Source organism: Perna viridis, chromosome 4 (genome assembly GCF_037379345.1).
Source record: "Perna viridis isolate PV_CMFRI_1.1 ecotype Kerala chromosome 4, ASM3737934v1, whole genome shotgun sequence".
Lineage (NCBI taxonomy): Eukaryota > Metazoa > Mollusca > Bivalvia > Mytilida > Mytilidae > Perna > Perna viridis.
The window spans coordinates 2602786-2617906 of NC_142448.1; the positions used below are offsets into that span (position 1 = coordinate 2602786).

The following is a 15121-nucleotide window of genomic DNA, read 5'->3' on the forward strand; positions in this document are numbered from 1 at the left end:
AATTCTTAGATTAAAGACAATCAGTCTAACAGGGAACAAAAAATACTAAGTATTGATTATAATGAAGTATTACCCCTCAATTCTATACTGATGGAACCATAGCCCCAAAAATCAAACACAACCTTCTCTTCCTAGTATGGAAGCAAGATCTATATTCAAACCATTGTTTGGAAACTAGAAACTTTTCTTAAGGGGATACAACCCAGTTAAAACTGTTCATTAGTGGTATGAAACATTGTACAATTACAAAGAGATCCACTATACACCACTGTTATCTATTAAATAAAATGTATTGTCAATGTAATTTTTCAGTTGCTAAAATCAATTAAAATTTAAGATTGATAATGTAAAAGAAAATACTCCTTAATTATGTATTTACAGAATAATTTTGTTGATAATGTAATCAAAATGTAATTGAAAAGAAATCATGATCACATCACTTTTTCACCAACTAATCACATATTGTAATCATAAAACACAATGATTACATTTGATTACTTCCATAATGTAATTATGGATTACAGCTGATTGTGATTACTGATTATAATTACCCCTGATACTAGTTATCATCAGGTTAACAAACCAAATATCTAAGAACATTGTCATAACTTCCTTGACCCCCAAATTTTTTTAGGTTTTATGAAACTAATGAAAACAACAAACTGCAGCTGATTGTCATTGAAATGTACATCAGGCTATTAAGACAGACAACATTTCTTTTAACAAAACAAATTTATTAATTAAAATCTGATCTTTTCCAAGCCATTTCAGAGGTCAACAGAATTAATCAACCAATGATAACATGAAACAAAAATAAGGCAGAGAAAATACAACATGACTAACCAAAATATAAGAACTGTTTTGTTGTAATTGTTTTTTGGTTTTTTTGGTTTTTTTTTTGGGGGGGGGGGCTTGAATGTGAATATTGTTTTTTTTTTTTTTTTGTTTTTTTTTTAAGAGAGTTTAAGTAGTGAAAACTGTCCAAACCAGACATTTTTAAAGTCCCTTTATATCAATTTAAATGTATTTAGAACCTGTCTAAACCAAAAACCTGTCTAAACTGAACCAGACAGACAGATTTCACTGTATTGTAATATACCGTAAACAACTGTTACAACCCTGCTTCAATCCTTATGTTGATAAAGAAAACCAAACCAAATAAATTCAATTTGTGGTATTTATAGAAAGAATATGCTTCTTCTATGTAAAAGCTGAATGTGTAATTGAGAAACTTGTTCTGTACCATTATCACCCGTTCTGTTCATATTCCTCCATGTCTTTTAGAAAAATATTTTTTTCAGTTTGGTGTCACTTGAAAATGGAGTTTAAACAATTACTAGTTCATTCCAATCATGAATGTAAGTTCACAGTTTCAAAACCCAAATGAACTAGCGAAGTTTTGAGATACTACAAAATTGATATCCACAGATAACAGATGCTCCACACAAATGACTTGAAATGTTCCAAACCTTATTTAGGAGACCTGTTCACTGATGTAAATATATAACTGATCATATTAAAAAACAATGTGTTTCTATGTCCTTTAAATTGTTGTAATGCTCATATAAACCTGTAACGGGTCTTCTTAAAAAAAAAAAAAAAAAGGAAGAAATATGGAAACACTGCATATAAATTGCAACTGTGAACATTTAAAAATGAAGGTTAGAAGTAAAAATCACTCCATTGTGAAAATCATCAGGTATTTGGGCAACAATGATAGCACACGTGTAATTAGATGGGACACTATATCCTTCTACTTCATTGTACCATTCTCAGATGTAACAATAAAATAAATAAAAACAAACATAAATAATAACAAACTGGGACAGAAACTTAGAGACAGGAAGATACAATCACCACTTATGTTTTCCAGACTAATGTAAATGATGCTACACTGTTGCTATTATAAAGTTCTCTACATATTTAACTAGCAATTATTAAGACACCATTACCCTTAAATGTCTACAAGTAATATATGTTACTGCATGAAAATTTCTTTGTATATCAAGTTTTTACAAGAGAAGAAACTTATACACATTTGATACTGAATTCCTAACTATTTCTCAGTAAAATTATTACAATTAGACAAAAGACCCTGAGCATCAAAAGTTAGTTATGGCTGAGTTATTGTGCAGTACCTCAGTGCATACAAATATAAATGGCACTTCAAAGAAAATGACAGATTTTGAGCCCTGTACAAAATAAGTCAATATAAAAATATCTTGAAAAACTTAATTTGATTCCTCCTCCATACTATATACAAAATGATAAAGAGCTCAGGTGAAATCTCTCAATTATAGACAATACATTTTTTTATATAAATAAAATTTCAAGCTACAAAGCATTTGACCTAAAAGTTTCATTCCATTCAGTTTAAAGTCTACTGACCAGCAGTCAAGACAGCATTATATACAGCCAGCACAAACCATCAATAGACATATGTAAATACCAAAAACTGGACACTACAGACAATGATATCTAACGATGCTTCGATTACTATACAATTGAATCAGTTAAGACTGACAGCACTGTTGAGAAACTGGTTCAGTTCAAGGAAATGTCTGTGTTTACTGCCGGCTGCAGCTGCTGCTGATGGAGTTCTACCACAATATCTGGAAAAAAATGATTGCAAGGATTAACCTTTGAACTTGATAAACAAAAACTTACATCACATATACATGTACTATTCATAGCTAAGTTTAAACTAAGGTATAATCCATTGTCAAATCTTCAATCTTACACAAATTAATTTTATCCTCACTTCTTTAAATTACAGTGTGTCAATAATCATTATGTATTATGATAACAGCTGTTGTCTATAAAAACAAGAGGCTCTCAGGAGCCTGAATCGTTCACTTGGTTGAATTTTGCCTTTCAAAGGCAATAAATTTAACTAGAAGTTGTCCAACAATTTTGACTCAAGAAGTCTTTGGTAGGACTTATCATAAGGATCATTTCAACAATTGAAAGTTTCATTTAATCTATCACAGTTTTCAAGATATCGACTGAAAACTGTAGAAAAAAGTCATTTTCCCCCTTTCAAGGGCAATAACTCTTACAAGGAGTTTTCTAACAACTTTTATTCCTGAAGACTTTTGTAGTCCTAATAATAAGGATCATTTCAGCTATTGAAAGAATTTGGCTTAACCTAACGATTTTGGAGATAATTGCGAAAGACTACTGTCTGACCCTTATGTTCTATTTTTAGCAACAGCGGCCAATTTTTTGATGGATCAAAAATCCCCACATCAGTTCTATCCAGGGTACACCAAATAACATTCATACCAAGTTTGGTTCCAATTGATAAAATAATGTCAAAGGAGAAGATTTTTGAAAGAAATAACATTAAAAGTAGCAAAAAAAAACAACAAAAAAACTAAAAGGGCAATTACTCAAAGATGGCTACACCGATTAAAATGAATAATTCACCACAGATGTTGAACACTTTAACCCCGTGTCAAGATTTAGCTGAACCTGACGGTTTTGGAGATATATTATATGCGCAAAAACTACTCTCTGACCCATGCTTTTGACAGATAAAAAATATTCACATCAATTCTATGCAGGATACTCCATGGAACATTAAATATTGACTTTGGTTTCAATTGGTAGAGTAGTGTCAGAGAAGAAGATTTTTTAAAGAAATACCATTAAAAATAGCAAAAAATCGTTAAAAAGGGGAATAACTCCAACATGGCTTAACAGATTAAAACCAAAATTTGACCACAGATAGATCTTATCATGCTGAACACTTTTACCCTGTCAGAATTTAGCTAAACCTAACCGTTTTGAAGATCTATGTGAAAAACTACTGTCAAGACCCCTATGTTCTATTTTTAGTAACAATGGCCATGTTTTTCAACAGATCGAAAATCCCCACATCAACTCTATAAATTGATAATACAGTAGTCATAAAATAAATACTTTGTTACCTATAAAGGCCTTGGTGAGCATACCAATTGATGTTTCTTTCACAATTCTAGTGTACCCCCTTAGTGCCCATTTACAATTATCTTAATGGCCCTTTAAGATTTCCACTCTTGTTAATAAATTACCCCAAGCCAATTAAGAAGTGTCACCTTCATTAACTACATCCAGTTGTAATTAACCCTCGGATAAACTTCAGGTAATTATCGGTGATCAATCAGCTGACCAGGGTTATCGGATAATGATTGACAAGTAGAAAATGAATCCTGATTGGATCTATGACAATTTTATGGACAGCCAATCATTGGTTAATAATTAATTTCTACTGCACAATTAATTTTACAAATATTTTAAAGTAAACAGGTCTAAATTTTGTAGAACTACCGGTGTAAACAACTGCACGTTGCACATATTCATATTTTCAAAATGTCAGTTGCCTCCCTTATAATTTCAATATTTTTAAAAACTTTCTATATCTTCAACAGTAAAGGACATTCCTTCTACTTACTTCAGATTTTGATATTTAATTGAAGCAATATTGAATATTTGTAACATTTCATGCAACATTTCACCTCACAATATGTCAGAAATGTAAAGAATCACTCGCCCTTATCACTATGATTAAATATGCTGCCTCACTGCAAGAACATTGACAAATTTGGTCCACACAACAACCAGATCATATTGAAACTGAATTCTTAACTCTGTCACAGGGGAACTTTAGGCTTCAGTAATACATTTTCAGCTTCTTCACCTCCATAAATATGTATTATATGAGATGTATTTGTTTTCTAAAAACACTTGGTCATTTGAGAAAGGTCTTTCAATACAATAAGGGTGTCATGCATATATTAATCATGCAGTTGAATTTACTCAGTCTGCAAATTATGGTGCGACCATCATTTTCAAAAGTTGGCAGGTAAGCAATAAGAATACAAATTATTGACTTAACACAAACATACAAAATCAAAGTCCCTTAAAAAAAAAAAAAAAACAAAACATGCTACCCGATAAAGTGCCCTCTTCCCTGCACCCCTCTACTTTCAAATCCTAGCTAGAACACTGATGACAAAAATCAACAAGGTATATTTATCTCACTTTTAATTAATCTAAAAAAAAAAACAAAAAAAAAACATATATACACTTACTCAATATTTGTATTCATATCCATTTTCCTGAAGATAGTCTGCACTCTGGGAGCCACATATGACCATGCTCCCATGTTCTTGTGTTCCTCCTGTACCCAGTGAATACTAGCTCTAGGGTATTTTAGTATCTCTTGCTTAACAATATCAAATGGGAAAGGTGAAATCTACAAAATATTTATTTTATATTAAGTAGTAGTTTGATTTGGTGGTAAACCAGTGTATGTCTCACATTTTGTTTTAAATATACCCCATCCTATACTATCTCTATATTTGTTCTAAATATACCATTTTTCTTTTATTCTATTCTATACTGACTACACAAGTTTTAAAAATACCTAAAAAAAAAACAGTTTGTCATATGGTTGGGAACACAGTGAAAAAGAAATTAATTCATGAAAAACATGATGTATACTAGAAATACCAAAAATACCCAAATAGATTTAAATGTGGCTGATTGATGGATTGGGATTTAACATCCTAATGCAGATATTTCCCACATTTCAAGACAACAATGACTGACCAATCAACCTACTCTGACAACTAAGCTAGACTTTTTACTGTGCTAGCTCACAGAAGAAAAAATAGGCACCCCACCACATTCTGACACAGTATTCAGACTACAAAAGGCAACACTCCACCACTCTATCTCTTAAAAACTATGTGCTTGATAACTACCTTTTTATCTCTTTTCAAGATTCTCAAGAATCTCTGATTAAAATTATACTGGAACAAATGGTCTCATGCATGTTCAAGTGGACAAAAAATATAAAACAATACAAAACAATAACAAACCTGTTCAATTCTGCAAATGGCAATTTTATCTTGAAGCCCTTTCTTTTCCCTTTCATACACAAGTTCGTAATAGACTTTTCCAGTACAGAAGTTAAGTTTTCTGACTGCATTAGGATTCTGTGCAGCCACACCATTCTCTGGGATAGCTCTCTGGAAACTGCTTTCACCAGTCATTTCATCAAAACTAGATCTGGCTTCTTTCAGTCGAAGTAAGTTCTTTGGTGACATAATGATCAACTAAAATTAAACAAGAACCATAATGAATAATAACTTGCATATCTATAAACTGTAAGAACAAAGGATCATCCTTAAAATCAAACAAACAGTATACAGGTATTCAATGAAGCACTATCACATACAAAAATCAATTTAAATAAAGTTTCAAACAATATAATTTTCTCCCATGAATTTTCTAATTATCCTCATAAAGGGTTGCTGACATTATTGCAACAAAAATTTACACGACTCTTAAAACAAAATCAAAAACAAAAAACAACTAAACAGCAACTAATTGTTCAAGAAGACAAAGTTGATGCACAAATGTACAACCTATCAAGATGAAGCTGCACACCACATTTAAAATCAATCCCATGAAAGGTTGTTGACATTTTTCAAAGAAAATCACATCTCTTCAAAAAAGAGGAATGATACTGCCTATATTGTTTTTTTTTTTTTTGGCTGTAAAGAGACTTACAGGTTTTCTGAATGGTAAATGGATCTGTCTTCTCATGGCATGGAAGAGATTTGCTGGAGTTGTCAGGTTACAGACAAACCAATTAGTCTCATGGAGTTGTTGCATCACAAAATTCTCATTCTCTGGCTGCAGTAGTAAAAAGTATTAGAACAGTGAGTGTAACAAGTCCTACAATACTATTTTTCAATATTACTATTAAAAGAGTAAAATGGTAAATTGTTACACAAGGTACTCAATTTTCATTCTGAAACCCGTTAACAGGAAGTTGTCAATTTTTTTTCGAAAAATGAATCTACCCATATGGCACAATACAAATTTAATAACAAGTCATAAAATCTTTTCTTTATTTCAGTGTTTAGCCCTGAAAGGAGTAGTCACAAATATCAAAAATCAGGATCATAAGAGATTTACATCAAACTTGCCAATGATGTGTGCCGATAGTGTTTCATTGCAAAATATCAAAAGATTCTTGTTAACAATTTTATCTTAAAATTACAGGGCTTAGAAAAAATATATATATATATATATATAAAAACCCTTATCTTAGAACATATACTTTATGCTACACTATACAATTAATTGCATCTAGACCAGCTTTGTCACTTTTACAGGGCCGATACGTCTTCATGGCTCTACTCCTTTTAAAAACACCTTAGCAAATTATATTGATGTTTGACTCCTGTTGTGCCAAAAAGTCCATATTGTTTAAATAGGTTATTTTCTATGAAAGTTGAAATGCTGTTGTCTCCTTATAATTCATCAATACTAGTCTGTATTAATTGTATAGTTACATTACTTACTGGGAAGAAGTCACAGTCATCATTGCTCATCTGTAAAAACCTCTCTAATCTTGCACTAGAATGTTCAGGTCCCTAAAAATTAAAACAAAAATCGAAAACAGATCCCATGAAAATTTTGCATTTGACTGAAAATGTTACAAAATACACTAAGTCGAAAAAGAGAAAGAGGAAGTACAATAGACCTGAAATTGCATCCCACAATATGAAAACCCCATACGGAAGTTGCGTACTAAGTATCTAGTGGCTGTGATTTTTAGCTGCTGAGAAAAATATCACAAAAAAATTATCCCTGCCCACCCACCGCCATTCTTTAAAGTTGATTTGCCTGTAACCTGGCCAATCCCTGTCTTCCTTTTGTGCACTTTGTAGTAAATTTAATATTAGATCAATTCACTTTTACTCAAGTTATTATATAGACATAAGGAAAATGCTTGTTTCAGTCCCTTTTTTGCCCCCAATTCTTTCAAGGTTCAAGTCTGAACCCCAAAATCTTTAGTGGTATTGCACGTTTAAATACAATTACAATGAGATTCATTCACAATAGTCAAGTTATTGTCTGGACAGAAAAACACATGTTTTGGGCCCTAGTTTTTGAAAAGTACAAATCTTTACACCCAAAATCAATCCAAGTCTGACCACTGTGGTACAGAATATTGTTAAACAATACCATAGACATTCCTGGAGTTATAACTCAAATAGTTTATTCTATTAAATGCTTGTTTTAAGCTCTTTTTGGCCCCTTATTCTAAAATGGTGGGGGCCATAATCCCCAAATCAATACCAACCTTCCGTTAGTAGATTGGACCCTTTTATAAAATTTGAAAAGATCAACAAAATATTAATCAAATTATTCCACATAAATCAAGTGTCTACAGAAAATTAAGACAGCACCATACCAATATATGCCCACAATTTTTTTTTCTCCACAGCTATATAAAATTGTTTGATAAAATGCAACCATGGATAGAAGAAGTATGGGGTAAACAACACATTATAAATGCAAATACAATTCTAACAGAATTAAAAACTAAAACTTCGATTGGAATTAAATGTAAGAACTTTGTACCATTCCATCATAACCATGTGGTAAAAGAAGCGTGATACCACTCTGTCTTGTCCATTTAGACTGTCCACTGCTAATAAACTGGTCTATAATACACTGTGCTGTGTTGGCAAAGTCCCCAAACTGAGCCTCCCATATTACTAAAGCATTTGGGTTCTGCATTGAGTAGCCAACCTCAAATCCTTTTAAATATATTAGAAAAACAACATTTAGTCCATCTGATAGTCATGCTGCATCATATCCAAAATAATCTACAAATAGTCCAACTCAATACACAAAATATCATTTTTCCTTGACCTTTTATTCTGTCTTTCAATGTAATTTTTGTCAAAGCTTAAAAATTAAAATTTCCAAGGTTATCTTTAAGAAAAACAAGGAAGAGATATAAACTAAAAATATTAGGTATAATCTGCCTTAATAAACTGTAAAAAAAAATGTTACAGTTAAGTTCTGATAGGGAAAAAAACAACAGAAATTTGCTTTACTTATGAGTATCATTCAAAACAACAGCATATGTAATCTAATCAATATCAACTTTTAATAGGAAAGTTTGACTTATGAGTTGATACCTTCTCTCTAAAATAAATGACATACCCAAAACACCATACTCTGACAGAGAGCTGTTATGTACATGGTACTCAGCTTGGTTGTCATACAGATGGTTCAATGGAACATATTTCTTCTTATCTATATTCTGGTCAAACAGAACTGAATGTCTATGACTGCAAATAAATAAAACATAACACATGGTTACAATGTCAATATCTATGTACTTAGAACTGGGAAAGCACTGTAAATAAAACCATTAATTTTAAACAAATTTTCTCAGAAGTCAGTCAGGTCTGGTACCACAATAGTCTGAAAATATTTTAACTTCCATTATAACTCCAATCAAAGCCTTTGAAATTAATGAAATCCAAAATGGTGAAGAATTTCTAAGACAATAAATTTTTAAAGTTTTGTGGCGCTTGGGCCAGGACTACCTCCTATATTATTGCTCAATGAAAATCTACTTTCTGGAGAAAAGAATGAGTACAAGCAGTATATGTTCTATTTTTTTTTTTTTTGCGATCTATGCTCATTCATGTAATTGGGGTCATATTTGTATTATAAATTTATAACAAATAAAGCATGTTCACAGATTGACACTTCTCGTTTCCAACCTATACCTAAACGTTTCAAAATTGAAATAGTCATATGACATTTATGATTATCCTACAAAATAAAGACCTTTATCAACTGAGTACTGCTCCATATGACCATAGATGTAAAGCCTTTAAGGTTCAGCTTAAGTCAATATCTAGGACATTAACTGTCAAGATAATTTTAGTCAAGATGTTAAGATTGCAATTATCATGTTCCTGAAAAGTTTGTTTAATGCTTCTTTATACAGTATTCTACATAAAATGGATATGCATGTTTCCTTCTTTCACAAAAACATGTGACTACTGCCATATTTTGCTAACAACAGAAATGTAAACATCAAATTTTAAAATAAATGTACAAATTTACTAGAACAGATTTTTGTTTGAAAATACAAATATGCTGTAGCCTAAATATCTAGTGCAGTGCAAGCTAGCAACAATTTGTGACAAATTGCCTGATTTAAATGAAAATTTTAATATCTTATGTTTATTGGCATAGGTACTTAGCTGGATCATGGCATAGAATATCTCAATTCATCTTAACTTAAAGAAATGGCAATTTCATCAAGAAAATTAATGCTAGCTTATACTGCATAATTCATCTAGAAACAGGAAAATATGAATTTCAGACTTTAATTCTTGTTATTGACAGCTGTAGATTTATTCTAAAATATGTTGTTTACACTTTTGTTGATAAAGTCATATAGAAATCATAAAACGTTTTTTCCTTAATTTGACTTGTGCTGGTGTGTTTAAAACATATAAAGAAGCATTTAGCAATGTTTCAACACTAAATTTAATGTATTATTAAAACTATGAATGAAATAATTTCATTAAGAAATGTCCTAGATTTTGACTTTAGCTGAACCTTAATTGCTGGGGCAAGTATAGGTTCAACATTCAAGATTAATACATTTCAAAATTTTGTTTTGAGACAAAATGTCAAAGAACTTGAACATTTTGCATAGGACTTCAACCTACTATGGTAAAAAATCCAAAATCTAAATACACAATTAAAAGATTCAAAGAATAATTTTTTTTACTAATTCAAAAGGTCCAACACAAAATCTAAGTACAAGATTTGATTTATCATTTAAAGATCTATAAGACCAACAACTAGAACTTAAAACCGATGTGAACCTTTTTAAAAACCAAACTCAAAATGAAAAGAAGTCGCATGCGCTGTCATACTAAGCATACCCCTACTCATGCAAAAGTTGATATTGAATAGCACCCAAAATTGCTAACAACTTATGCCCTCTCTATAAAAAGCCACACACCAAATCAATCCAACCATAGAGAAGCTATATTTTTGCCACAAAATTCTCAATCATTTAATAAAGTGAAAAATCGCAGTCTGAGAAAAACAGAAAATTGATATTGTACAGCACAAACAATTGCTTAAAACATATATGCCCCAACTATATAAAGCCACATACCAAATTTGAAGCCAATCCATCCATTAGAAGCAGAAATAATTGCAAAGAAATTCAGACAGATGGACTGATGACAAAGTGATTTCAATATACTACCTACTCATTGAGTGCAGATATAAAATCTAAGGTAGTACAATACAGTTAGGTCATTTCTGAAAATTTGGTCTCATTTTGTTGAAATAAAGCTGTTTTCAGGCACAAACAATTGCTTAAAATATACATGCCCCAACTATATAAAGCCACACACCAAATTTGAAGCCAATCCATCCATTAGAAGCAGAAATAATTGCAAAGAAATTCAGACAGATGGACTGATGACAAATTATTTTCAATATACTACCTACTCATTGAGTGCAGATATAAAATCTAAGGTAGTACAATACAGTTAGGTCATTTCTGAAAATTTGATCTCATTTTGTTGAAATAAAGCTGTTTTCAAGGAGTCCGCACAGAAATTTCTAGTGTTTTATTATAAAAAAGTGCGTATTTTTTAAATCCTTGGTGTGTGGAGGTTCAAGTCATTTATAAGTAATTTAGTGATTATTGTTATAAAAACCAGTAGCCATGGTAACATACTGAAAAAAAAATTACTGACTTTTAGTACAAATCAGGGGTGCCTTTTCAAAAATAACAGCCAAATACTATGTTTTATAAAATATCAGGCACTTAGACACTACCACAGGATGAAAGCATGCATGGAGTAGGTGGAAAAAGGATAAAAATAATAAGACCCTTTTCGATTCATTCTCTCAAAATTTTAGTTTCGAAAGTTCGTGCGAAATAAAGTATTTTGAAAATCAGCCATTTGATGCTGAGGAAAAACCCTAATACAGCCAGGGACTGAAACGTTCCAGATACCATTCTTCATTTAACACCTGTTTACCATCACATACATTACATCTGTCTATGTATAAATGCTTAACAACATTTAAACAATATATCCACCAAATTTCAACTATTAATTTTAAGTTTTACGAAATTTGATGGTGGTAACTTGGTGTGTGAAACATAAATGTATTATTAGATTCAACCTAGTGTGCTTGTTTTCATGATATAAGCATTTGCAATTTGGGTGGAAAAGAATTTCTCTAGATTTTCCATAAATTTAGTTTTAGCATGGTTCATCTTTTAAAAACACTGAAGAAATAACAAGGATTTTCATAAAAACTTCCCAAATAACATTTTAAGGTGTGTTTAATGAAATTATAAAAAGAAAAGTGGAGGTCACAGTGCAAAAAATATATATGCTATGAAATAGATAAAACCAGAGGAGTCCTCTGAAAATCTGACAAAAATGACTGCAAAAAATGTAAATGCTATAAAATGGATAAAACCATAGGAGACTGAAAATCTGACCAAAATGGCTGACCACAACCAGTGAACATCCTTAAATAAGAAAAGGTATCCCTATTGATGTTTCATTTTGAGTATGTTTCTCTCTTCTATAGCTGTAATGGTATGACCCAACATACATTCTATTTTATGTGCTCATTATGTTAAGATAACAACAAGGACAGATACAATTTTTACACTAGATATGTTAATTGTCTGAGCTTCATTAAACCTATGGTTTCAGAAGATATTTGTTTTGTTAACAGACAATGACACAACAACATGGTCTGAGTGATAATGACACAACAAGATGGTCTGAGTGATAACATATGATGATAACATGACAGAGCTAATAAACAACCTGAAAGTTCCTCTTTCTACATCCTGTCCACTAAGACGAACATGGATTCCTTCATGAAGTAAGGAGCCCCAAGCAAAGGCTTCACCAAGAGCCCAATCTGCTTCTCTGTCATTAACCATCTTCTTTCTGGCTTTCAAAGTTCTCTTTAATCCTATAAATGAATGAAGTCATAGCAGACATGGCTTGTTGACACAAAGTCAATGAAGTCATAGCAGACATGGCTTGTTGACACAAATACAATGAAGTCATAGCAGACATGGCTTGTTTACACAAATTCAATGAGATGAGGTTGAAATCTTCAATGTGAATATATACTCTTTGTGGCTGAGACTTTAAAGTTCAAAAGCTCTACTTTTAGACATATTATACAAGCTGTATGAAGCTTTTAAATGGTCTTTAACAAATGGTAAAACAAAAAAAGGACTCAGGACACAGGCACTGACATAGTATATGTCAACAATAACAAAGAGTTCTGGTAGATGGTGAGTCCCATGAGTCTGTATCTGAACGTATGGTAAGTTGTCATCTTAAGCAGGTCTGATACGTTGCTTTGACTCATGTTTGATAGAATGATAAGCAAGTACATTTCCATATAGTTTCTATGGTTTCATTGCAAAACAATCACAAGCCATGATTTTAGTGATCTGAGTAGATGTAAATTGATAATGACCGCTTATCTTAACAGGCTATGATGGATTTGACATTGATCGAAAAAAAAAAAGAGTGTAGTCTTACTGTATGAACCCTAGGATGCAAACTGAAACAAATACTTCCACCTGCAATAAAGATCATGTCAAGAACGTGCCTAGATGTTTTACCGAGAACTTAGTAATATTTTATTAAGAACATGAAATACATAAGACAACTAAGTAGGATATATTCATGAAAAAAAAAAAACCAAAAAAAAAACCAAAATAAGCATGGCAGAGGTCTTACATATGTCAACGAGAGATATATGTCTCAGATTTGTAATCATTTTTATCAGTTTTTACTTCTATATGATAAGCCTTTCCCTTCTTTACAGTGTTTGAAATCACACAACTCTTAAACAAAAAAAAGTTCAAAAAAATATAAAAAATATAAAGGAAAAGGAAGCTCTCTTTCTTTAAAGCAGAGGACGCTTAGCCTACCAGTGCACCTGGTCCATGCTCCCAGTTTTCAGTAGAGTCCAAGTTGCTCATTTGCTTTTGTTACTTTGTACGTGTGATTTTAGTTACTTTATGTTCTTTGTTGTGTATGTCTGTTTTCCATGTCTGGTCTTTGTCCCTGGATCACATTCTTTTGATTACCTCTTTAACCTTTGTTCCCTTGAAGACTCTTTTAAACAAACATTCAACCCAAAAAAAAAACTATTTAAATCTCTCATGTCTAAATATCAAGTGATTGACATGTTGTTGCAAATGAAACTATTACGAAAACAAGTATGATGGACAGATTGACAAGGATAAAATAGTATATACCTTCAGAGATACAAAAATGTAAATTGAAAATTGACATGCAAACAACTGTACGAGAGAACTATCAGACAAAATTTTATATCCCTTCATAAATGTTTACTTTGTAGAGTATCACAGTAATCTTAATGATCTTTAATGAACTTCCTTCCATCTATATAAACATTCTCTGGAGATGAGGTGATTTTATTGAAAATTCTTACATACCTCCATGGATATCAACATTTTCTGGAGATGAGCTGACTTTCTCTCCAATGTGTTTAAGAATATCTTCGGACACAGATGTGTTAGGGTGTTTCATTTCATCCCTGCCCTCAAAGAACCCACTCCATGGAGAGTCTAGCCATTCCACATTCCTTACACTTGTCTCCTTCTTGGCATTCTGGTAAGCTTCTTCACAGATTTTATTGTACTTCTCTATTTCCTCCTGCACATCAAAGTCATAAAAATTAAGCACAGTTTTGCAACTTCAACATTAATTTTTAACTGATAAGTTACATAAACAAACCAGACAATGGTGATTGCAGGTCTAGGATATAAGCCCCTTCCCCCAGACAAAAGCCCCCATCTTATAATAAGCATAATGTTAATTTTTTGTTTGTTTGTTTTTTTTTTTTTTGGTGTATTTTTTTTATTTTTCTTTTGTTGCGACTGTTCCTTTTATACTGGTATTGCATTGTATTTGTGTTTGTCTTTTTTGTGTAATTTTTAATTCTGTTTAGAGTATTTAGGAAGTTTTTGTTTGAATTAAAATGGTTCAATTTCTGCAAAATTCTACATTTCAAATGACTTAACTCCTACATAAACTGTCTAATGGTTAGGACAACAACAGTGTCCTCGAAGCCAACAATGGACACCTAGAGATGAAAACAGCTTGTAAAATATGTACAATTAACTTAAATAAGAAATCTGTGAGCAATATCTCACTAATGTTACCCCTGCTTTCCATCATATTATAAGGAAAAGTCA

General features: G+C 31.7%; 1 protein-coding gene across 4 annotated transcripts in view; it reads right to left on the reverse strand.

Moving 5' to 3' along the window:
* Window positions 1–925: 925 nt before the first annotated feature.
* The window catches only part of LOC148618440 (2-oxoglutarate dehydrogenase complex component E1-like), a 39624-nt gene continuing 25428 nt past the window's right edge, over window positions 926–15121 (reverse strand). For all 4 annotated transcript variants that reach the window (XM_088577366.1, XM_088577365.1, XM_088577364.1 and 1 more), the window contains 9 exons: window positions 14360–14579; window positions 12699–12849; window positions 9019–9146; window positions 8428–8606; window positions 7362–7433; window positions 6562–6687; window positions 5868–6104; window positions 5076–5239; window positions 926–2612 (listed from right to left, as the gene is read on the reverse strand). In XM_088577366.1, the coding sequence (XP_088433492.1) occupies window positions 2510–2612; window positions 5076–5239; window positions 5868–6104; window positions 6562–6687; window positions 7362–7433; window positions 8428–8606; window positions 9019–9146; window positions 12699–12849; window positions 14360–14579 (1380 nt within the window). In that variant the 3' untranslated portion in view covers window positions 926–2509. The remainder of the gene's footprint in view (window positions 2613–5075; window positions 5240–5867; window positions 6105–6561; window positions 6688–7361; window positions 7434–8427; window positions 8607–9018; window positions 9147–12698; window positions 12850–14359; window positions 14580–15121) is intronic.